Below are 27,026 nucleotides of genomic sequence, written 5' to 3'. Positions count from 1 at the left end.
AAATCGGCACACATGATCCTAGTGTGGTTGTCTTTAAAGGTTGTTCAAGAGAAGTTGCTACAATAAAAAACAAAACAAAACAAAAAAAACATGGTGGCCAAGTTGGATGACATCATCAACATACAAAACTGGTTAATAACTCCTTATAGAGTGCAGTTAGGGTCATGGTTACTATAGTAAAAATATAGTAAACCATGTATGGTTACTATGTCAAAATGCCATTCTGCACTATTTGCTAAAGTGTTTGGTACTGGTACTGGTACTGGTACTGGTACTGGTCCTTTTGTGGGGGGTACGGCCATGGTGGTGCACTATTTGCTACTGGTACTGGTACTGGTACTGCATTCTGCACTATTTGCTAAAGTGTTTGTTATTGGTACTGCATTGTGCACTATTTGCTGAAGTGTTTGTTATTGTACTGCATTGTGCACTATTTGCTAAAGTGTTTGGTACTGGTACTGCATTCTGCATTATTTGCTAAAGTGTTTGTTATTGGTACTGCATTGTGCACTATTTGCGGAAGTGTTTGTTATTGTACTGCATTGTACACTATTTGCTAAAGTGTTTGGTACTGGTACTGGTACTGCATTCAACTCTACTTGTACTCACTACTTGCTAATGGAATTTACTCTTATAAGCAAATATTTTTACTATAATTTTAACTGCATTTAGTTGAAATCACTCTAAAACGCAATTTTTATTTGATTTTGCTCTTACTTACAACTGACTTTATTGTATTTTATAATTGCTCTTATCTGTAATGTGAAATTTTGTAATGTGATATTTTGTAACAACTGTAGTCGCCCTGGATAAGGGTGTCTGCTAAGAAATAATAATAATAATAATAATAATAATAATAATAAGAAGAAGAAAGAAGAAGAAGAAGAAAGAAGAAGAAGAAGAAGAAGAAGAAGAAGAAGAAGAAAGAAGAAGAAGAAGAAGAAGAACAAAAGTGGCTTACAGGAAACTAGATGAATAAATTGCTGTTTTGTAGCTCTACTAGCTACGGCTGTAACAATAATTTTCTTCAATCTCAGAGACTACAGTTGTTCTTGACATTCATCCTGAATATTTGTGTGGAAATTTTAGTAAGTGCAACTAACAATTAAAGCCAGTGATGTTGAATTATTTTTGTTTTCATTTAATTAGCCTTTTATTTGAATATTTTTTTAAGCTGTAATTTGTGTTTCTAAAGGACTAATTTGGTACTTACTGCATTTTTATGGTGAAATTGACAAACAACCCTGGTAAGTTTAAGCACTTCATTTTTTTTAATGGAAGGGCTATACTTGTCAGTTGTTGATAGTCCTTCTGTTTAAAAACATGACTACTTAAACATGCTTGAAAAAAAGTTTAGCCTTTAAAATTTCAAATAACTAATTTGCAGTACAATAAAAAAAGAATCTCTATGGTGATATGGCTTATAATAAAAATTAGGTCTATATTTAAATTTTAAAAAAATAAATAAAAAATAAACCACTCCAGAGAGTACATTGTTGTGAATCATAACACTTCTCTACATGATATATTTCGTTTATATGAGTCTGGTACTTAAAGCAAGATTTTCATAAAACCATGTTATTTTAGTTTTTTCAAATGAATTGCCCTAAATTACTTAATTTTATGGGATGCACTGTATCAATTTAAGGCATGTACCCCAGATTAAAAAAAAAAAAGAATATACAATTCTACAGTACTTGTATAGCAAGTTTACTATAGTATACTATACTATAAAGTATTTAAAATACAACATTTAATTTATATTTCATTTACGTAAACTGTATTATGCAGGTGTTTGGAGAGCAACACTGTAGACTGCAGATACTTTCCTGACTACGGTACTGTTAGAGACCCAGTGACAGAGAAAAAGTGCCTATGATGCACTCATAGTGGACAAACAGAGTCTTTGTTGTCCAATTGGGTGGCTTTTCATTTTGTTTTGCAGGAGAGAATGATGCTTGCCGGGTTGTCTATTTTTGGGTGGTTTTAGCAAAATACTGCAGTTTTTTTTTGTTGTTTTTTTTTTTTAAAACAAATAAACTGCATTTTGTCAAATAACAGAGGAAATAATACATAACTAAATGGGCTTTTAAGTCCTTACTTTCTCATTTAAAAGCAGAAAGAAGAACAAAAAAATGAGAGTGCAACATTTTATAACATTTTAACTAGTCTTCATTAATGTTAATACAATTCTGAACAGTGATTGTAATACAGGATGTCAAGCATAAATCATTTGTATTAAAATATTGTACTCTCGTTTGCATGCAATTTCTAATTCTGTATGCAACAAAACCAGTAAATTAAACGAATTTGACTACTAACACGTTTCTCAGTTATAATCGAAATACACAAATAGCTTAACAGGGATCAATATAATTCTTAAAGGAGAAGAAAAAGTTGGGTATAAACACTGAACAACTACAGTCTGTTAATTAGAAGACCGCTTCACAAGCTATTGTAAAGTGCTTGAGTAACTTTGATGTCCGTGCATTTATCTGTATATTTGCTGTTTTTTTTTTTTTTTTTTTTTTTTTTTTTTTTTAAATCTGTACACGTAATTTATTTTATATTTCCATGCATGTTCCACAAAATATGTGACACTGCCATCAATTTTAAAAAGAATTTCTGCGATTTTCACATATTATCATCAAAATATCCAACTTTTTAATATTTTAATAAAACACTGTAAAAGATAAGCAGATAGATAACAATGACATAACTGGTTAGATATTAGATTAAATAATTGAGAAATACAAGCAAATATAGAGGGAAAGCAGAGAAAACTCTAAATGCAAAATACCAGTTATTAGATATGGCTGACTTAAATAAAGATCCTATTTCAAACAGACGTTATGCTTTTGATTAAAAAGGAGAGGACATACTTTTCTCAAACCTCAAGATGCTACATTATGTCAATGCATCCGCAAGCTCACAACACAACATAAAGTGCACATGTCAGGTTCTATCACTACTGATGATGTGTACTCTAATATAATAGGCTATTTCTGGATCCATACAGTGGGGGCAGGCTAGTGTTAAGAGAATTCTATTTTTTACATCTGTAACTGTACATTCTGAATGCAATGTTCCACGGAGCTTGAGAGTGAGGAAACAGCATATTGTGTGGAGGCAGACAAATAATTAGTACCCTGTAAAGCTGAGGTAGGACTAAATACCCCAACCCCCAAACCCCACGTGATATGGGACATGCAACTAGCAGCCATTGTCCCTGTTGCATCCAAGTGCTCCGTTACCTTTGTCACATCATGTGCAGCGTGGATCTAGAATTGCAGTGCTAATTAAACATGGTAATTGAATACTGATTTATTATAACAGTCTTTGTTTTCTTTTGCACCACTGAAAATCATAGCCTTAAGGAGAAAGACACCTCCCTTTGAGGTACACAGTGCCTTTGGAGCTTTGCACCTATGCTAACTCTGAACCAACTGTCAATTTTTCCAGACAGAACTAATCATGACATGGCACATATTAATGATCAGTAGAAAGAATTCTGGTTTGGTTGTTCATTTGAATAGTTTCAATAGTTTGCATCTGATTTATTTCTTTACCCATGTTTTCTCAATTACAATTTGAGGACTCATCATCGTTCTTGACTCTTTCTTACTGACCCAGATTTTTGGGATTGTCATCAGCATAAAAAATAAATAAATAATAAATCCAACTTTCCAAAACTTCAAATTTATTAACCCTACACTTACCAAGCACAATATTTGAAACCAGAATTACAACGGCCTCATTGGTCAACCAGATGTAGGACAGACAAACATTCAAAAGCAAGAACAGATACAAAGGCTTTGATAAAATATCTAAATCCTGACAGTTATAATTGAAGCCATCACCACAAATACACAGGTGTGGAAAAAGTACTCAAATGTGTTACTTGAGTAAAAGTACTGTTACTTGGAAAAAAATGTAATTAAGTAAAAGTTAAAATATCCTTCTAGAAAACTACTTGAGTAAAAGTACCAAAGTATCATATCTTAAAAGTACTCAAGTATCAGAAGTAAAATGTAGCTGCCCTTAAATTCTACCCATGAAAATCTGCTGTTACCCTGCTTTACACATTTATCAGGTGGCGCTACTATTTTACACACACCTATATTAATATACATTTGAATCTCAAATCAGGAATTTAAATTTTAGTCACAACCTTTATCTATAAATAAAACACAATTCATGAAACAAATCTAGGATCAAATGTTAAAAATATGAAATCCTGTTTTGAAACTGCTTGTAGATTCCCTTTACTCTCCCAAACTAGTAATACATCCTCCGCAGCTTTACAAAAGGGGCCACAATAAACACAGATGAGTCAAATTACTCAAAAAGAAAATCTTCTTCTTCGTTGGGGGTTTTGTTGCGTTTGTTGATTGGTTATTTTAAAAATCAAAACAGTCTCTGGTTGGGCATCAACATACTATGTCAGGGATGGCGAACCTTTTTTAGCTGGAGTGCCCAAAGTCATATATATATATATATATATATATATATATATATATATATATATATATATATATATATATATATATATATATATATACACACACACACACACACACACACACACACACACACACACATATACACAGGCACCTCCAAAATTATTGGAACCCTTGATAAAGATGAGCAAATAAGGCTATATAAAATAAACATAGGTAATGAGCTCTATTTTATGCTCAAAAATATGGGAAAACTACATTATTTTATACTAATACAATTGCTCAGAGAAAATGTTTATTTTTAACAAGTAAGAATTTTTTTTTCTCAAAAAGATAGGTGTCAAACTTATTGGCACCCCCTGAAGATTCTTAGAAATAAAATCAAAATTATATCAGCATTAACATTCTACTTTTTAAAGTACATCTCTGTCTTAAAGAACTGTATTGTGGCCTTCCATGGCTTCTTGTTTCACTGGGGTATAAAAATGAGGTAACACGCACACAAAATCCATGGGGAAAGGCAAAGAACTCACAAATGAAAAGAGACAAATGGTTGTTGACCTTTATAAATCAGGCACTGGGTACAAAAAAATAGCTAAAAACCTAAATATACCACTTACTACTATTAGGGCAATAATTAAGAAGTTCAAAACCAGTGGAACAGTGGTACAGGACGCAAGTGCCTCTTCCCCCACGCACAGTATGGAAGATGGTTTGGGAGGCAAAGAATCCAAGGGCCACAGTTGGAGAATTACAGAACTTGTTTGCATCTTGGGGTCACCAAGTCTCCACATCTACAATTAGACGCCACTTCCATGCCAGTAGCCTATTTGGAAGGGTTGCCAGAAAAAAACCTTCATTGAGAGCAATAAGTAAGCGCCTGGAGTTTGCTAAACAGCATTGGCACTTGGAATGGAATCGGGTGCCAATAATAGAGCTCTTTGCGGTTGGTTTGGCGTTGAAAGAAGGCTGCGTATGCAGAAAAGAACCTCATACCTACTGTAAAATATGGTGGTGGATCTTTGATGTTATGGGGCTGTTTTGCTTCCACTGGTCCTGGGGTCCTTGTTATGGTCAACGGCATCATTAACTCTACCAAGTACCAGGACATTTTAGCCAAAAACCTGGTTGCCTCTGCCAGGAGGCTGAAACCTGGCTGCAAGTGGATCTTCCAGCAAGACAATGACCCCATGCACACATCAAAATCCACTAAGAAATGGTTAATTGACCACAAAATCAACATTTTGTAATAGCCATCTTAGTCTCCAGACTGTGGTTTGAATTGAAGAGGGCAGTCCATAAGCACAGACCGAAGGATATCAAGAACGTGGAAAGATTTTGTATGGAGGAATGATCTAAGATCCCTTCCAATGTGTTCCAAGCTCATAAAAACAATTATAGAAAAAGGCTCAGTGCTGCTATCCTTGCAAGGGGAGGGTGCACAAAGTATTGAAAACAAGGGTGCCAATAATTGTGACACGTCATTTTTTTGGAAATTAATTTATAATTTGACAAATGTGTAATTTTGGTTGATTCCCTTGAATCATTAATAAAGTACAATATATTCCACATGTTGGAAAATTACAATATAGCTCGTTAGCTGTGTTGTTTATTTTATACAGCCTTTTTTGCCCATCTTTATCAAGGGTGCCAATAATTTTGGAGGTGCCTGCAAAATATATATATCACTAAATGCCAAAGGTGCCAATTATTAAGGGGATGTAAAACATTATACAGGGTAAACGGCAACTTTTTAAAACAATATTTACATTACCTTTTTTTTGTAATTAAGTTTTTATTGAGCACACACCAACAAAACAAAAAGTTTTAATATTGCATTATTGCTACACCACAGTGAAATGCATGAATCACATTTCATCACGTTTGAGAATTTTAATACTGAACTACATTAAAAGAAACCATCACAATCCAATACATATACAAAGTTTGCTCGTTTGGCTGCATCGGTAACTCTGGCCATATTGTTAGTTAGTTTTTTTTGTTTGCATGCACACAACCATTACCGGTGTATCTTAATTTTTTTCAACTGTGATATATTTACTTCCGTAAACATATCTACTGCTTTTACATTGTGTAAAATAACTAGCAGTAGATAATATACTTTGTGGCATTGTGTTTTTATGGTTTTTTTGGAAAAAGATAGCTGTGGTTGTCTTCATACAGGGAGAAAAGCAGGTTGTAAAAAAAATCTAAAAAAAAAACAATCTCAAAATAAATTATGCCTCTTATATGAGTACATTTTTGGATAGGCTATTGTTTTTTTTTTTTCAACGTAGTTTGACACCTGCATGCCCCCCATAGTGTCAACATTACATTAAAAAAACAGCATCAAACATTGTCGGAGATACAAGCACTATATGTGACAGAGAATATCTTTTCACTCGGATAATGTCATTCAGGGTTTTTTAGGCTCCCCGACTCCAACAATTTTAAATTGTGTCGAAGGGTTAAGTACGAATAGTACAGGAGATAATGTAATGGCAAGCACACTTTTTCCCCCCCAGGACCCTGTGAGTCTCGCAGACACATCCATAGCTGACCACAGTTACATATGGACAGTCTTACTGTTTTTGTCTGCTTCCTCCTGGCCCCAGAGTGTAGCACAACAGCATAAATCAGCCATAATCAAACAGAAACATTCAGATAATAACGGCTACAGTTAGCATTACTCAATTACTTCGGGACGGGGCCGTCCTTGCAAATCAAACTGACTGGCTTTCTAAACTGCCACTCAGCTCTGATTGTGGGTGGGGAAAAAACAAAACAAAAACAACAACCAGCAAACAGCTGCTGACTTGGTTTCCCAACAAATACGACTCTGCATGCCACGCATGCCATTGGTGCACCATCCCCGTACTATGTAATGAAAGCGAGCAGACACTTTGCACATGCGGCTCTGCTTTACCCAATCAGAATCCTGGCCAGCGCAATGAGATGCTTCTGGGAAATCAGTAAAAAGTACAATGTTTTCTAAACAATCATACTTGAGTAAAAGTATCCCAAAAATAAAGTATAGATCCCAAAAACAAATACTTAAGTAGTTTAACAAAGTATTTCTACTTTGTTACTTTCCACCCTTGCAAATACATGTTCTCTCAATATGGTTTGGTTTCAACACGAAAACCTCCACTGTTGTTAACCTATTCTTCTGCTTGTTAAACACCCCACCCCCTCAGTTTAACATACTTTGAATTTCATTCAGTAGAAATGCTAACAGACCTTTTAATTAGTTTCTCTCATTTTACATACACAAGCTGTTTTTTAAAAGTTCTTTTAAGGTATTAGAAAGCCAGCAATGGTATGAGAAATCAAAAGAAAAACACCTGCTCCCTTACCTGGGGTGTTGAGCAGCCTTGACATCCTGCAGGAATAGGAGACATGCTGTTCGCAGTGCTCTGCACTTGTGGTGATGGCCGACACCTGTTCCATGGAGGCGCTGTAGTTCAGCTGCAGGACAGTCCGTTTCTCCTGGTTGGAGCTGCTTACTGATGTCTGAGGCTGCAGATCATGGATCACCGTAGTCCAAACCTTGTCCTCTGAGAAAGACAGTCAGATTGTGGGTGGTACCGACAGACTGGAAAATTGCAAATGTAATACCAATCCACAAAAAGGGAAACAAAACTGAACCAGGCAACTACAGACCAGTAAGCCTGACTTGTATTAAATGCAAACTTATGGAAACTATAATAGTATCCAAAATGGAAAATTACCTATATGGTAACAGTGTCCTGGGACACAGTCAAAATGGTTTTAGGAAATGAAGATCGTATCTAACTAACCTGTTTGATTTTTTTGAGGATGCAACATTGATAATGGATAATTGCAAAGTATATGACATGGTTTATTTAGATTTACAGAAAGCTTTTGACAAAGTCCTGCATAAAAGATTAATTCTCAACTTGAATGCAGTAGGGATTCAAGGAAACACATGTACATGGATTAGGGAGTGGTTAACATGTAGAAAACAGAAAGTCCTGATTAGAGGAGAAAACTCAGAATGGAGTGTGGTAACCAGTGGAGTACCACAGGGATCAGTATTAGGTCCTCTGCTATTCCTAATCTACATTAATGATTTAGATTCTGGTATAGTAAGCAAACTTGTTAAATTTGCAGACGACACAAAAGTAGGAGGCGTGGCAAACACTGTTGCAGCAGCAAAGGTCATTCAAAATGATCTAGACAAGATTCAGAACTGGGCAGACACATGGCAAATTACATTTAATAAAGAAAAGTGTAAGGTACTTGTAATAAAAAAAAAGTGTGTTTTAGAAAGTTCTAGAAATGCGTTCGAGTTCATCTTTGCCCTTGCCCTATAATAACCCCATATCTTATATAACTTGTTTTTGTCACGTTTCTATAACTTGTTTTGGTTAGAATGTTCTAGGGAAAGGAATAGTTTATTCAGAGGGCCGAGCCTCGAGGGAGTGATCTGGCCAATTACTCTCTCGCATGCAAAAGCCTAACTTGGTAAGTTATAAAGGACGGGGTTCTCCTCTGCTCTGATGAGAGTCAGCCGTGAGGATTAACGCGCAGTCCTGCTCGATAATTTCTTGGAGACAGCTGCTTTCTCTTACCAGGGTCGAAGGGCTCTCCCGATCCGCTTGGAAGGGTAAGAATTAGTTCAGTTGCGTCTCATGGATTGTATTGATCTGTGATTAATATAATCTTTGTATGTAACCTTGTTGGGTTATGTCCCGTTAGGGATATCGTTATTCGCAGTATAGCATCTGTGTATGTAACTGCGTGTGTGTGTGTGTGTGTGAAATAATAAAGGACCTTTTAAAATTACTCTGTGAAGTAATTGCCTTATTTACTTCCACATCAACTTCCTTTTAAATTTAAAGTAATTAAATTTCACACAACAGTACTGCACGCAGGAAATAAAAATATGCATTATAAATATATGGGAGATACTGAAATTGGAGAAGGAATCTATGAAAAAGACCTAGGAGTTTTTGTTGACTCAGAAATGTTTTATCTAGACAATGTGGGGAAGCTATAAAAAAGGCCAACAAGATGCTTGGATACATTGTGAAAAGTGTTGAATTTAAATCAAGGGAAGTAATGTTAAAACTGTACAACGCATTAGTAAGACCTTGAATATTGTGTTCATTTCTGGTCACCTTGCTATAAAAAAGATACTGCTGCTCTAGAAAGAGTGCAAAGAAGAGCAACAAGAATTATTCCAGGTTTAAAAGGCATGTCATATGCAGACAGGCTAAAAGAATTGAATCTGTTCAGTCTTGAACAAAGAAGACTATGCGGCGACCTAATTCAAGCATTCTAAATTCTAAAAGGTATTGACAATGTTGACCCAAGGGACTTTTTCGACCTGAAAAAAGAAACAAGGACCAGGGGTCACAAATGGAGATTAGACAAGGGCATTCAGAATAGAAAATAGCCAAACGAGCGAGATGGGCTGAATCGCCTCTTGTTTGTAAACTTTCTTATGTTCTTATTTTCTTATTGGTCTGAGGCCATGGCACATATCTTGCCTAGTGCAGAAAGGAGAGAGATTTACTTAACCCTACTGAAATATGCATTGCGCAGTGCCGCAAACAGTTTTACAGCCTGGGTAGACAGACCTTTTGTCTAATTCCTTAAATACTGTTTTGAAACTATATAATTGTATTAAAAAGATTAACATATTACCATACTGTGGCAGTGTGCCCCACCCCTGTGCCTATTTATGTTTAAATTGCGTGTTGTGTGTTAATGTTGGTGTATAGTCATTGGTACACAGGATATAAATGGGTCTGTGTAACAAGAGGGATTTAAAATGTATATTTGCATTTAGGCATGAGGCTTGCACAGTACTTCAAGTGCAAGTAAAATGTAATATGTGAGCATGGGAAATTGCACTAAAATTATTTCACGTGCAGTTGTACTGGGACTCCAATTGAATGATTGATTAGCAATCGAGTCTCGGTACAGCTGCATAAAAACAGCATGTTTTCACTCACACGGGGTTGTGTGTTCAGGGAGGAGGCATGGGTGTGGAGAAGGAGAAAAGTAAAGTAAATCAACTGCTACGTCGTGCTGGAGGACCAGCATGGTGCTTGTTTTGTTTAGTATTCGTCCCTGTGTGTTACTGTCTGTTTCGTTTAATGCTAGTACGTTTTGTTTGTCTATCTAATTTGGCCTAGAGTGCTGTGTGCTGTTTTTATTTAAATTCTTTATTTAAATAAACTCCACGCCTCTGTTTGTCCTGTGTGTTACTCTTCTGGGTCTGATGTCACCACTCTGCCAGCCTGTCACACATACCAATGCTATGCTTAATCTAGACTTACTCTAGGTGTTCCTACAGTTAAAATAAATCTTGCTTCAATTATCTTCTTGACTGATTCATATATTAAATATGTACTGCAGACTCAGCCACAGTGGAAAATTAAATGCCCCTAGGTAAGACTACTGTTACCCCTAAGGCTTCGGGCATTATAGACTCCTGTCGGTAACAGTAGTCTTCCCTCGTGTCAATAATTTTCCATTATAGCCCTCCTCTCCACTCCATATCTGTCTGTCTATATATATATATATATATATATATATATATATATATATATATATATATATATATATAATAAATAAAAGCTTAACAAATAGAATGGAGCTGGTTTAAAAACACTATGGTGTTACAGTACATGATGGTTAGTGTGTAGCTGCCTGCTGTTCCTCCCCAGCTGTAAGAAAAGATCTAAAGCTGCACTTAAAATTCATAAATTATGTGTTAAGGGATTTAATTCTGCAGGAAAATTCATTACTGTAAAATGAGCTAACTGGTGAACGTGCATATTGAAATATGAGGGGTAACTTGTGTTGGTAGTGTGATTTGATTAATGGATGCTTAGCCATGACTAAGCAAGCAGACTGGCTGCCTGAGGGGACCCCTCAATTTTATCTTCTGGCAGTAGGATGGACCATCTGTCTCTCTATTATCTCCTCACTGGAAAAATGTTCTTGGAGAAACCTGATCATCTATGTGCTAACTGCAATACAAATATCAAGGAACACACGTCTCGTCACAAGCAGCATTCATGCTGCCGATACCAAGAATATGTGTATTGCTTCCTCAAAGCCTGTCTGCACTGTTTATCTGACCCTCCGCACAATTTCTGTGAGAAAACCGGAACTTTTGAACAAACCCTTCCCTTCATGGCCAATGAGACAACAAGAAACAGTTATCTATTTTTACCTGTCATATCGCAGTGCACTTTAAATGGTCCAAGTGGTCCACTTCCATCTGGGTCTATCCAATAAGCATCTGATGTCTTTCCAAGGTGTTTGTATGCTTCACAGGACTGTTCATAGATAGCTGGAATAAGAAGCACAAATGAATAGTCAGAGAAAACAATTGCAAGGCCAGCAGGGTTGCTGAACTGTAAATAAAGTACAGTAAATTCTATATCCTGCATCCATCCTATATATATATGAAAGAGAGTACATGGATAATGTGCTGGTGAAATACTCTGATACGCCACTGGGGGGGCAGTAACTTCAATGAGAATTTGAACTATTGTTGAAGCAGTCTCCTGATTTGGAACTAGTCTGTTGTTGCCTGTTTGCCTATAACATATTATTCTGAAATATATGATCTAGTATTCAGAAAGAAACCTTGGTTGAGCTGGATGAATGTATGCATTGATTTGAATTGAAAACAAATAGAAAAAAAAACTAAGGAAAAGAGGAATGATCGTATTGAAAGAACTTCTTGCTTTCTTGTTCTTGATTTTAATAAAGCTCCTGTAAAACTGAACACACTACCTGAACAGTATATATGGGAAGTTTACACACTGAGAGAAGGACAACTAATGAAGGAGAGAGTTTGGGTTTGGTTAGTTTATTCATGTATTAATGTATTAATTCCTACTGCTTGCAATATTTTTATGCTATAGGGGAGTTTTCTTGTCGGAGAGACTAAACATCAATCATGTACCCTGAAGCAGGTTGTATGCCTGTCTAATAAGTCCTATGGCTAGGGAAAAATACAATTGCATTGAGAGAACACATGAAGCCTCTCAGTCCCACAGCACCTGCAGAGGGGAGGTGAGCGCCTCTAACAACATAAACCGAGCTGCTGTTTTTGTTTTCTCAGGGGATTCTGGTTCAATTGCAGCCAGACATAAATGGAAGTGAAATCCATGACTGTAAAACATTTGTTCTGCTATATAGTGGCTTGCGAAAGTATTGACCCCCCCCCCCCCCCCCCCCCCCCCCCCCCCCCCCCCCCTTGGTATTTTTGCAATTTTGTTGCCTGACAACATGGAATTAAAATTGATTTTTATTTGGATTTCATGTAATGGACATACACAAAATAGTCCAAATTGGTGAAGTGAAATGAAAAAAATAACTTGTTTCAAAAAATTATAAAAAATAAATAACGGAAAAGTGGTGCGTGCATATGTATTCACCCCCTTTGCTATTAAGCCTCTAAATAAGATCTGGTGCAACCAATTACCTTCAGAAGTCACATAATTAGTTAAATAAAGTCCACCTGTGTGCAATCTAAGTGTCACATGATCTGTCACATGATCTCAGTATATATACACCTGTTCTGAAAGGCCTCAGAGTCTGCAACACCACTAAGCAAGAGGCACCACCAAGCAAGCGGCACCATGAAGACCAAGGAGCTCTCCAAACAGGTCAGGGACAAAGTTATGGAGAAGTACAGATCAGGGTTGGGTTATAAAAAAATATCCGAAACTTTGAACATCCCACGGAGCACCATTAAAGCCATTATTAAAAAATGGAAAGAATATGGCACCACATCAAACCTGGCAAGAGAGGGCCGCCCACCAAAACTCACAGACCAGGCAAGGAGGTCATTAATCAGAGAGGCAACAAAGAGACCAAAGATAACCCTGAAGGAGCTGCAAAGCTCCACAGCGGAGACTGGAGTATCTGTCCATAGGACCACTTTAAGCCGTACACTCCACAGAGCTGGGCTTTACGGAAGAGTGGCCAGAAAAAAGCCATTGCTTAAGAAAAAAATAAGCAAACACGTTTGGTGTTCATCAAAAGGCATGTGGGAGACTCCCCAAACATATGGAAGAAGGTACGCTGGTCAGATGAGACTAAAATTGAGCTTTTTGGCCATCAAGGAAAACGCTATGTCTGGCACAAACCCAACACCTCTCATCACCCCGAGAACACCATCCCCACAGTGAAGCATGGTGGTGGCAGCATCATGCTGTGGGGATGTTTTTCATCGACAGGGACTGGGAAACTGGTCAGAATTGAAGGAATGATGGATGGCGCTAAATACAGGGAAATTCTTGAGGAAAACATGTTTCAGTCTTCCAGAGATTTGAGACTGGGACGGAGGTTCATCTTCCAGCAGGACAATTACCCTAAGCATACTGCTAAAGCAACACTCGAGTGGTTTAAGGGGAAACATTTAAATGTCTTGGAATGGCCTAGTCAAAGCCCAGACCTCAATCCAATTGAGAATCTGTGGTATGACTTAAAGATTGCTGTACACCAACGGAACCCATCCAACTTGAAGGAGCTGGAGCAGTTTTGCATTGAAGAATGGGCAAAAATCCCAATGGCTAGATGTGTCAAGCTTATAGATACATACCCCAAGAGACTTGCAGCTGTAATCTATAATCTCTATAATCTCTACAAAGTATTGACTCTGGGGGGGGGTGAATACTTATGCATGCTCAAGTGTTCTGTTTTTTTGTCTTATTTCTTGTTTGTTTCACAATAAAAAAAAATATTTTGCATCTTCAAAGTGGTAGGCATGTTGTGTAAATCAAATGATAAAACCCCCCAAAAAATCAATTTTAATTCCAGGTTGTAAGGCAACCAAATAGGAAAAATGCCAAGGGGGGTCAATACTTTCGCAAGCCACTATATGTGGTGATGTAATCATATGACTGCCAAGCTCAAAACACTGAGATTTGCTGCTAGGCCACCACAGTGACAAGCAATCTAAAATAAATAAATAAATAAATAGAAAACATTTAAAAAAAAAAAGTGACACATTTTTGAGGTGTATGAGATTAATATGAAGTTCAAGTGCTACACTGCAAGACTAAGTTACCCTTTACATGAGAATTAGTACAGAGAGGCCTTGTCAGGCCTATAAAGCCACAACTGGACTTCATGCCAACCACTAGAAACTTCACTCAGGATAGCCCAAAAATGTGTGAAGAAGCATTTCAATCATTTGTGAAAGGAAATAAAATGATAATGTTCCAAAATGCACGAAAGACAACTTTTTTTGCAAATGGAAACATTCCATAAGCCTACAGTACACAGTAAATGTAAGTGCATGAGAGTCAATATTGTTTTGATTTATTTAATTATTAATAACACGTTTTTGTACTAGACTTATAGCATAAACATTGTTTTGGTCACAAAATATGAAAACAGCGCTTTCAACATTGGAGTAAAGTCCTTAATAAACCTGGACCAAAGTCCTAAAACTTTGCTTGCAAACCACTTGCCGTCTACTCCCTCAGGTAACGCAGAAATTAGTTTTAAGAATTTAGGTAATTGGGCAAAATACACCAGTATTTCAGTAGTTTCATCACTTTAATAATCCATTTGTTCTATTAAATGCAAATATGTTTAACTAAATACCAGGAATTACAAGCATCTCCCTGCAGCGTGACTTCAGCCTGTTTAAAATACCCTTTGGCTTTGTAGATTTGAACTTGTTCTTAATTAACTGTCTTCCTCATTTCATTTAAATCATGTGACAATGGGGGGAGTTTCCATGTGTGTTCTAATTTTACTCAAGACATCGTGCTTGATCCAAATGAAAAATGACCCTATACATTTCGGGTTTCCACTGGCTCAGTTTATATTATTCAAGAAGACCCTCTTTACACCTCACGTCATGCAAATATAGGGGAAAGGAGGAGGTCGATATGCAAATGAGCCATGCATAGCATTCTTGTGCTGTTTTCGCAGACAGCTCGGGAAAATGTGATTTCCATGCACAGAGAACAGGTACAGCAGGGAATCTTACCTAAAAAAAAACATTGCTGTCAGGTGACATCTTGTTTGAGAGAAACTTTAAAGCACAGTGTTAAGCTCATGTAATAAAGCTGTGATTTGTAAATGTCTTGTGCCTGGTTGTTTAATAATGTGTTTTACTGCTCTTGCCCAAATTGTTTTTCAAATGTCCATTGATGGGGTGGTATATAGTGAATAATATTTCAACTAATTTGCCACACAACTTATTCATTAAAAAAAAGAAAATATTTAACCCAAGGTATATAATGAAACTGTCCAACCCAGCTATTGCAGATCACCAGGATAATAAAGATCTGTGCCAGACACCTTCCACGTATGCTCCCAAGGCTTTTTGGATTGGGAGCAGTGGACGTTTTCAAGTGAAATGCAGGTTTCCATGTGAAAATGGGTGTGGATTTCCCGTGTTTTACGTCATGCTTAAAAGTACATGAGATTTACCCTATCCCTCTCTGTGGCCGTTATTTTCCTACTGGGACTGGCAGAGTTGAAAAGTAACATTGTCATCTAAGAACATTTGTAAATGAGAAGAGGCCATTCAACCCATCTAAGTTTGTCTGGTTCCAAGTAGATGACTGATCTCAGAACTTTGTCAAGTTGGGTCTCAAAGGATCCAAGTCTTTCTGCCTCAAGAATATGACTAGGTAACCCATTCCATACCCTCACCACTCTCTATGTGAAAAAGTGTCTCCTTCCCCCTGTCCTAAGTCTAGCTCTACTTAATTTCCATCTGTGTCCTCTGGTCTTGGTTTCATTACTGTTCTAAACCTATTGCTTAATGGTAATGGTTTGGGTTAACAAAGTCAATTCCTTCTAAGATTTTAATTATTTGCATATAATGAAAAAGACAACTTAGTGTGTTGTTTAAAAAAACAAAAACAAAACATGTTTCCTTTGGTTTCATTTTGCTTGATTAGACTGCATTTCAGTGTGTGACAAATACATTCTACTCTCATTATAAAACCTATTGCTGATATAAAGCATTACTGGGTACTGTTGATTTTCCAGTGACAGCTTTGCCTTCCTGAGGACCAATGGGATGTGTGTAAGCTCCAGCACCCGATTAGCATAAAGGGGTGGAGCTATGTTATAAAAGGCGATGTGCCGCACAATTATGGATTGTTGTGGTGGAAATATGGTTGTCGTCGAGAAAGCTGGTGTTGTTCCAGTGAAGCAGATAAGCAGTCAGAGCAGTGTAATACACGTAGTAATACCAGAGTTGAATTGAATCAATGTGTTGTCTCCTTCCTTTCTGACTTCCTGCGAAACCAATAGAATGTGTTTTTTTGCACTGTACAATTCGAAGAGCTATTTGGTTAGATGCTCTCAATGCATTGGAACTCGTAGAAACCCTTTTCATTAGTTTCTGCTGCCTCTTCAAATCTTTCAAATACTCTTCTTCATATTCCCTCACCTTCTTTGGTCACTTTTGTTTTGCATTTGGTTGTTGTGCTTGTGTAGCTTTGCCTTTTCTTTTAATAAGAAATCAATCCATTCTTATTTGTAAAATTATCATCTGGCATAAAAAATACAGTTGCTTCTCTTTCCATACTTCTCCTACTTTTGCGCTTGTTCAAATCAAGTCACATCCCATTATTTTAGTATATTTCACCAAGCCTTAAAAAATGTTGTTGCCTCTCATTAACACTTTGGTTTTGATTCCTCTATTGTCCAGACTTCATTTTGATCTTAAACTGATTGTACATAACAATCTATAAGTAATTCCATACATTTTCCACACCATTCAGTATTAAAGAAGGCTATGTGATACCTGGCACAACAGTAGGTTAAATACATATGTTTGTTGGCCTGGATTTGAGATGCACTTTCATGGTTGTGAGTGTTCCCACCCCTTTGTAATGATTCTGCTGTAACAGGATGCGGCCCCTCCTAATACCTCATTTCCATGGACAGCCAACTTGAGTTGACTCAATTGCGCTCGAATTGGTCTGAATTCTACCAGAACTCAAGTTGATGGACAACTTGAGTTGATGAAAAAGGAGGCATCAGATTGTCAGTGATTTAAAAGATAAATCCATCTAGATATTCTTTCGCATTTGTTTCATGCAGTGGACATAACCCTGGCAGACTGGTATGCAGAACAGGGAAAGAAGCACTAGACAAGGTGGATAAGAGAATGACAGTGATTAAGCCAATTGCCTTGAAAACATTAAAAGTAGACCAATCTGGAATTGATCTGATGCGATCAGAAACCCAGAGGCAGTGTAAAGTGTGCCTGTTAAGGTAGTAGGACTGTTATGTTAAGCATTTTGTTTGTTTTTTTTTGTTTGTTTTTTTTGTTTGTTTTTTTTACAAGGGTTTAATTAACAGCCAAAATTGTTTATACCAGACTTGTTAGAAAGTCTGTAACAAAATGGTTGATTGTATTTTCGATACATTATAGATATTACTGAAGACACTCACCGTGCAGGGATCACAAGGTCCATAAACAAAACAAAATGTTAAAATAAATGAGTTCTGCACTGTATAAAACTGAGCTGATTGTACCAATGCTTGCTAGTTTAATCGATTAGAAGGCCTTTTTTGTTGTTCTCCAAGTTGCTGCAGTGACATTGTAGATGCTAGTATAAGAAGTTACTGTAAGAGATATTGTTTTAGCAGGCAGATTTTATTAAATAAACATTTATTTGAATCTTTTTGGAATTAAAAGTATAAATGCAACAGTTTTCTTTGTGACTGTGCTAGGTGAAAAACGACAATTAAAAAAATTGGCAAAATCCTCCAAGGTAGCAAATCCGTTGAATTTAATACCAAACAAAATGTCCCATTATACGATATGTTCCCACCCCCTACAACATTTTTGATAGACATTTAGTGATGTATTTCAGCCCCACTCTTCTGAATGACTACATGCAGTCTAGCAGTGAGCACGAGAAGGAGAGAGCGCTTCAAACCTTAGGGGTGTAAGAGATGAGCTCTGGAAGTGCAAACCTTTTCCAATGTGTGAAGGAATTAATTACTGATATAGCTGTAATATACCGGGCATCAAAAGAAATGAATCACTATTATAACACATTTATTTTAGAAAAAAAAAGGTATATAAATAATGGACATTTATAAAATGTTTTTGGCTTCTTTTTAATCACTAGCTCATTCATCCTTGAGCGTGACACGCTTGAGTCACTATGACTGAAGCATATGCACTTAATCACCTAATTAGTGAGACAGTTGATTGGACACTGGATATGGAGTGATTTCAGCTTTTGAATTGCAAGCTTGAATAAAAGCAATAAAGAAAATTACCAAAAAAACCCAAAACAATATGCCACGTCTGTCAAGAGAGCAGCGCCTTCGTGCATTCGGAATGTTGGAGGCTGGACTAAGGCAGCGTACTGTGGCTCGCCATCTTGTTTGACAGACAGCAATTTAAAACCTGGCGAGACGGTATAACCAGACACACTCTGTCAATGACAGGCCAAGAACTGGGAGACCAAGAGTCACAACACCTGCCCAAGATCGACAGATCATTTTGCAGCATCTTTGTGATGTCAATTGTTAATCAGCACAATAAAAAGTCACTGCACTGGCTTTAAAACAGAGTTTGTTATTTTTTGATCACATCTAGTGAATTTTATTCAAATCTAAATGCTAAGTTTCTTTTGATTGTGAAATATAAGTGATACGTTTCTTTTGATGCTCAGTATATAATGTATTATTCTAATAGAAACCTGACGCCCTGTATGCTCAAATAAAAGTTAAAAAGCTGCTGCAGTTGTGCCTCCAGCTGATATTATTCATCAACTGACCACCTCTCTAGCTCTATCTAACCAGCCTGCTATCTTCAAGGACCCCACTCTGTGATGGCTCCTCCAATGAGAGATTTCATTAAGCCTTTAAGACTTCTTTCAAGTTAGTAACCAATCAGCTACTTCCCCAAATGACTGACATTCCAGTGCAAAAGATGTCTTGGAAGGCAAGTGAAGCAACTTGATAACTTTCTTTTAACTGGTGTAGTACCAGATGTCCTATTTTATGAAAATGTTTGCAGTATCATATGTTTCTTCTTAAACTGCACATTTGAGGCTGATATAGTTAAAATTAAGCTGTAACTGAATATCACACAGTGGCCCTTAAAGGTATCTATCCTCAAGCTAACCATGCTGTGGGAGGGACAATGGGCTTCAGTCAAGTCAGTGAACATAATGTCAAAAAAAGAACAGCATTCAACAAAATCACTAGATAATTCAAAGAAAGTTGCTAATAAATGCTGGTTGTTGTACCTTTAAATCTGCTTACATTTGGTTTGCTTCATTTTTCTTGTAAGCTGTTTGTATGCACACTACCAAGGCATCATGCAGCTAAAACAGTAGGCTTCCCTACAGAAAGTGAAGCTCTGTGTGTAAAGTGCACACTCATATATCATACATCCCAGCAGTGTAAGGATCTAGTCCCTATACTCACAATTATGGCAGGTGGCCCCAGAGTAGCCTGTCCCCTCACAGCTGCACCTGAAGCTGTCCCAGGTCTGTGTACATTTGCCGCCATGCTCGCAGTGATTGGGCATACACCTGGGCAGAGAGGGAAGAAAGAAGAAAAGCGTCAGAGAGGGGTGGTTTTGAGGAAGACGCATTATACCTCTCTATATACCAGTATCTCTAATACCAGATTGCTCAGTGGAAACAGTATATGAGACAGATGAATACATTACACAGTACAGAGAGATTTATGCACATTGAACCCCATACAGAACACAAAATAATCATTGTTTTAAGGTGCTTGGAAACACAGGGAAGGTAAATGTTACACAGAAGAAAAATACTGTGTAGACTTAAAGACGTTGCATATTTTGAAGGTTAGATTTTGAACTGTTTTTCTCATCACAAGACAAATCAACCATGCAATTACCTGTTTTGGAGAACCAGTCTTTTTGCAAGTTTACTTTGTTGAAATCATTCATTCATGACGAAGGCAAAAAACAAATAACAAGCTTCCTTATCCTTTTCTCAAAGGAGAACACATTTAGTTAAAAGAATGTTGCTTTGCCAGGCTTTTCCAACAAACCACTAAAATATATTATCCATAGTGGTACAAGCTGCTCCAAATAAATTCCTCTTATTTGTGAAGGAATAGGAATACCCATTAAATTACTCAGCCATACGTAATTATTTTCAGACAGAAATATATATATATATATATATATATATATATATATATATATATATATATATATATATATATATATATATAATTGAATCACAGCTCAGTGAGTATCTGAGAACCAGTTACGATCAGGTTTTTATTGGAATAGGTAGGAAAAAAATGAATAATATCTTAAACAAATGTGATCGAATAAAGCGTGTATTAGGTTAACGGGGACTCTGCTATGGGTTTAGCACTGATAATGGAATGGAACCTTGATGTTCTCATTATTTATCTGATTTATTGTCTTCATCTGTACTTTTAGTAGGGCATTTAATCAAATAAAGATGAATCAATTAATCTCACAAATTAGCTTTAATCACTTAACCAAATAATATTAAAATTTGAATAATTTTTTATAGACTTAATATATATAATACTTATAATATATAGAATATATATCTATATATGTCTATATATATATATATATTTTAAAGTGTAGTTTATACAAAAAAACTTGTTGCGTGTCGTGGGTTAGCACCCCAATTTATTTTTTATTTTTTTTTCAATTACTATTCAAATTTCCCAGGAAAATATTCAGTTAATGCAAAAATGTAGATTTACAGATTATGAATAAGTATATTGTATAGCTATATAGATAGACAGATAACTAGATAATATAAAGTTACATAGATAAATGGCATTTCCAGAACCACAAATAAAAAACTAAATGAGAAAAAAGAGTTAGATACATATGTTCACTCTTATATATACTGTACAGGGTTTCCAATTAATTATGCCACCTTTTATGGCACAGCGCCAATTTAGGATTATCAACTCAATGAAACCAGTGACAGTCATATCAGTGAAATGGGGGAAAAAAGTTTTATTATATATAAATATAAATAAGTTTTATTATATAGTAAAGTGGTGCAAATGGCTTAGGTTTGGGGTGCTGGGTTTAGCATGTTTAAAAGTATAATTCCAAACCACGTAGATGAGAAGGTGATCGGGTACTGCTGGTATATCAACATATGAAAATGTTACCACTGTGGTTCATTCTACCAGTGGCTCATTCCACTGTAGCTGTTCTTGAATAAAAATACCCTCAATACAGAACCATTATATTCACATTTAAAGGAATGTTTAACAATAAATATGATGTGTTTAAGAATTTAGTAAGCAATTCAGCTGTTCAATTGCAGTCATGAAAATTATAACAAAGTGTGCAATCCTGTAATAAACTAGTTTGTTGGAGACATCATCATCATCATCACTACAACCTCGCAACTTGCTACTGAAAGGCATCTAAAGTACTATAGCACTCAAAGGCACTGATGCTGTAGTCACAAATTTGGTCTATACAAGCGCTGGTAAAACAGCTGTTAGGGTTTAAGAAGAAGACAAAGTGAAAAGGGTAAAAACAGCCATGGCTTGCCTATTTGAAAGAATAGTGCATTCATTATAGGCTTTGATGCCTTGACCTTTTAGCACTGTGCTCTGGGTTTCTAATATGAAAATCAAAGTGATGAACAGTCACACTGTCTGTTCACGACAGGGTCCAATCACACACATCAGAGGAGAGCTGAAAAATGTATTTTATTCTCATAGCAACACGCATACATCTCCCAAAAGCTATTAAAACATTTACAAATGGTACACACAATCTGAAGAGTAAATGTCACAGGCAAGCAATGCACCAACAGGAAACTGATGCAAAGGTTCAGAAACTCAGATGACACTGAAATATTTTCAAATGTAGCCTGCTAACACAGCACTGACTGAGATTCATAATATGACCAGCTGACCACGAGTAGCTCCAGGGATCCCGCTACTGTGTGTCCAGTTAAACTGTGTGTAATGGGCAGTGTTGTGTGATGCACTGCTAGTACAGGTTCTGTCCCGAATCGGAGAGATGAGGCAAGGTTAAAAGCCCTAAAACCACAAATGCAGACCAGCCTATCTCTTTTGCATTGTGGTTGAGCTGGCTTGCAAAGCGTGGGGATGCCGGCTCGTGCCCAGCTGCCACCCTGTTACACTATCTGTAGTTACCCAGAAACCACTTCAACCAATCTAAAATACAAATGATTTATGCCAGCTTATATTACAATGGAAAAATGGTGAGGCTTTAAAGTTGCCCTGGTATATACTGCAGATTAGTAAAATGTGTAATATGATAAAATGCAATGAAATATAACGCCCTAAAATGTATTTGGAAGTGAAAAGTGTACAGTTCTGTTCATGCATTCAAATGAACAATTCAGAAGCCATCGACAGCCCTCAGCTATCAGCATCATTGCAGCAGATGGGCTCTCACCATGGGCATCCTGTGCTGCCATGCAGATTGACAGGGCAATTTAAAAGGAGTTTAATCCTGTCAAAGTCCTTAATGTACTTTACTTTAGGGATAGTGCCACAGACCATGATTATTTCAAATGAGAGACAATTGCTGTAGTGACAAAAAAAAAAAAAAATCTACATTAAGATGCTAGCCAGAAAATTACATTTTCTTTCATCTTTAAACATTTTTTTTTTCTGTGTTGAAAAACTGAATGGTCATATGGGGAAGCTGAAGAGAAAGAGTGTTGTAATTAAATCATTCACACTCCCAAATGATTTTAAAACTTAAGAGACATTAATATTGCATTTGTATCAGCTTGGTTTTATTAGTACACAGCACTATTTTTCTAAGGGGGCAACTTTTCCATCTGTTGGGCAGAATGTGTGAAAAAATATTCAGGCAGCAACTGGGAAGTGAAACACATTTCCTCATAGTATAAGGCAAAGAAAACTGCAAACTTTCTTTAACGCTGTGTAAAACTAGGCATCATATTTACTAAAAAATGTTTTTTTTTTTGTTTGTTTTTTTTAACTGCAGCAATTGAACCCTGCACAGCAGGTAAGATTAATGGAATTGGCTTGTTACCATATCATGATTGACAAAGGGCTGCTTATGCTTACTGTACCATATTTCTTTTCAGGTGTCCTAGTAAAAGAATAGCAAACTGTAATAAAGCATGGTAAAGCAAAGGTAAGCTTTGTAAAGAAAAGTGAGAGATGGTAAAACATATAAATAAATATGGAAACAAAAGGGTAAAGTATGGTAAATATGCAGTATAACCATGGGAAAAAAACACGGAAAAATTGCAAAAATACTTTACCGTGGTATAATTTTTACTGATTTTTACACTGCACACATTTCTTTATTGATTTTATTCATAATGGGGCCATTGCTTCATTGGTGGTTTATATGAACTTGATCTCTACCAGTAATAACATATTGCTATGTTACAGTACGTGAATTTACTTGGTAGGTGTCTTATTATGCAATGTGCATTGTTGCTGACTGAGCAAATAAATAAAGCAGGCAATACAGTTTGTTTGCTTTTTAGCGGTGCTTTATCCAGCTACCATATCAATCAAAGGTGGTTCACTGCAGAACATATAAAAATGGTTTGTTCACATCTCAGGGGGTCTAATGTTTTTGACATCCATCAAAAACTCCTTAAACTTGTCCTTAGACCGACATCATATCACTTAACGATTCCATGGTCATTAACATTCAGTTGCCCTGAACTTTCATGGTCAAATTAACAAAAAGATTGTCCCCAGATACTGTATTTTTGTTAAAGATGATAACAGGACCTTGTTTCATTTTTTTAAAATTATTATTATTTAAAGCACATTACCTAAATCACCCCAAATTGTTAATGAAAAGCTGAAATATAATACCTGCCCTTTATTTTCTATTTCCCCTCAATTTTGCAGCAGATAAAAAAAAGCCAATTTTCTTTGATTATCCAGAATTCAAGAGTGACTCCAATAGAGGACGCTTTTCCAAGGATTCCTTAAGAGCTCCCAGAAACCCAACCTTGATATCCTTTAATTTTGGTCGTTCTGTTTCATTTCATTCGCATCTTAAATTAACCTACACTAGCATCCATGTTTTATTTCATCAATAATATCCAACCCAGTGGCTATTCCCAGAGCCTGAGCCAAAGGCTAAACCAGAACATAATCTTTATGTCTCCTTTGATCTCCTTGAGGTGCATCAAAATATTACTTCCAGCTTACACAACCTATATTGTATCTAAGCGTAGACAGTCTCTGTATGTCATCTTGGATAAAGGCGCCTGCTAAATAAACAAAATAATAATAAATAATAATAATAATAATAATAATAATAATAATAATAATAATAATAATAATAATAATAATTGCGGAGGTCTTAAACTGACAGATAATGGTCTGCAAAGGTAGTTGGCTGTCAGCAACTCGCAGGTTATAATCTACCCGTTAAGGAACGACACAGAGGTCATCAACACTATTATAAACTGTATTTCTTTCATGGAGGTTTTCTTTTCTTTAAATCAAGAAACTCAAAACATGTTGTCCAAAATGACTGGTATATAGTCAGTCAAAGTGGTGATTTTTGCTGTTATTGTTTCAGGGTGCTGGTGAAGAGGGGCACTGCATTTAAAATAGGTCTGGGAGACTGACATTGTACAAGCATTAACATGGAGCTGCATAGCCCCTCATAGCTAACTTTCAATACACCAGATATAAAATTAAAGCAAACTGATATTGTTTGTTTAAAACACAAGCAGGCATGAGGCTTTTTTGTTTAGCTGACCTTTACTGTAGGATAGATAATGCTGCATTGTGATTCACTTAGCAGGTGTCCAGTGTTTCATCAGGTTTATAATGTAATATTCCCAATTAGTTCCCAATTCATGATGAGCCAGAGAGGGAGATGGAAGCTTATAAGTAGCTTAAAGTAATAATTAAAAAATGTACTTGATATATGTTCTACCTGGTTATTACATCCTTGCAAAGACAAAGATGACTGGCATACTAATTGTTCCTCATGGACTGTAAAAAAACGCCTAGTGTCTGGTGAACTGAAGTGAGTAATTACTGCACACAGTCACTAAAGAGCTATTCCATGCCTAAGCAATTAGTATATCAACACATTATATTATATTAACAGAAGTAAAAAAAAAAAAAAAAACTGTGCGGGTGGCATAACTTGAATTGTCTATTTATATATTTTCTATCAAAAGCCTTATAGTTTGACTGGGCTTGTTTCCTTAAGAGTTCATCACTGACCTTCTGTGACAAGCCAGTCACAGCACTGCTGTACAGATTTGGTGAGAAACCTCCTACAAAATGATTATTATTGCTATTTATTTATTTTTTTCATATTAACATGTTAAACAGTAATATAAATACATAAGTGGCAGCTGGTGCCTAAAATTTTTGGGTGTTCACACCTCAGATTCAGGTGGGTGGGGTCTGGGGGGTTGGGTCCAGGGGGCCAGCCTCAGTGGTAGAAGCACTGTCCAGTGGATCTGTTTCTTGTTGGAATCGATCCAAAAAGTTTGCTCTGCGATGTCTTTTCGTGGCAGAGTTTTCAACTACTTTATTATCAAAGTCAAGAATGTCAGCCATCATGTCTTTTTCATTTGATAACATGTCTAAAGCATTTATACCAAAACATATATATATATATATATATATATATATATATATATATATATATATATATATATATATATATATATATATATATATATATAGATCTATGAACTTTATGAAATAAATTACCTTCAGTATTAATTCCGGTTTCCTTTTTTGTTTTGTTTTTTGTCAAAAAAACAAAACAAAAAACACTATAATTAACAATGAAGTAGATAGTTGAAAAAAAGACTGACATGGCTATCAACCTAAGATTTAAAAAAATAATAATATTAACATAATACAAATATACTGTACAGTATATTTAATAACCGATTACCCCAAACAGGCAGTAGTGGTCGACAAATTAACAAAAAGAAACTGTCGAACACACCAAGATATTACTGAGCGTAAATTAAACCAATGATGAAGAGAAACAACCTCGGGAGAAAAAGGAATAGATGGCGCAAAATAAATGCAGAGTAAAACTGTGAAAGGAACAGAATTGAACAAATAAGAAAAATAACTTTAATTAAAGTTAGATGAAGTCAGACAAAGATAATTAGACTTGTGAATTATATTTTAATAGTTAAACAGCTTCAATCTTTCCACAAAGCAACACACCATGCAAGACTGAGAACAGGTAAAGTTGTGCTGCTTATATTTACTTATATTTATTTTGTTTTCTTGGAACAAGCACCTGTGATTTATTGTGATTGTTTATAAATGTGGCCCATCCTCTGAATACTTTTCCATTTTTAGATTTTATTTTAAAGATTTTAAACCAAACCAATGCCAAACGCAACAAGGTATAATACATAAATAATAAAAAGTGGAGGGGCAAAATATATAGTTTGAACCCCCACCCCCCATATAAGTTTGTGTGGGGGGGGGGGGGGGGGGGGGGGGGGCACGTGCCCCTTCTGCCCCATGGGTTAGGTGTTTATGGCTGCTTCAGCAATGACAGCAGTTCGTTGAGAGACTCCTGATGAATGTAACAACAGT

At 36.2% G+C, this 27,026-nt stretch overlaps 1 protein-coding gene across 1 annotated transcript in view; it reads right to left on the bottom strand.

Annotated features, from left to right (window-relative positions):
• LOC121314251 (contactin-associated protein-like 2) overlaps positions 1-27,026 on the bottom strand; it is a 489,620-nt gene that overhangs the window by 140,667 nt on the left and 321,927 nt on the right. The window contains exons 11-13 of the mRNA XM_041247300.1: positions 19,887-19,993; positions 11,674-11,793; positions 7,817-8,017 (exon numbers count right to left, since the gene is read on the bottom strand). Of these exons, the coding sequence (XP_041103234.1) occupies positions 7,817-8,017; positions 11,674-11,793; positions 19,887-19,993 (428 nt within the window). The remainder of the gene's footprint in view (positions 1-7,816; positions 8,018-11,673; positions 11,794-19,886; positions 19,994-27,026) is intronic.

The sequence above is a fragment of the Polyodon spathula genome, chromosome 4, assembly GCF_017654505.1.
Source record: "Polyodon spathula isolate WHYD16114869_AA chromosome 4, ASM1765450v1, whole genome shotgun sequence".
Taxonomy (NCBI): domain Eukaryota; kingdom Metazoa; phylum Chordata; class Actinopteri; order Acipenseriformes; family Polyodontidae; genus Polyodon; species Polyodon spathula.
The sequence above is the reverse complement of the archived record's forward strand: the minus strand, read 5'-3'. Positions and strand labels throughout refer to the sequence as shown.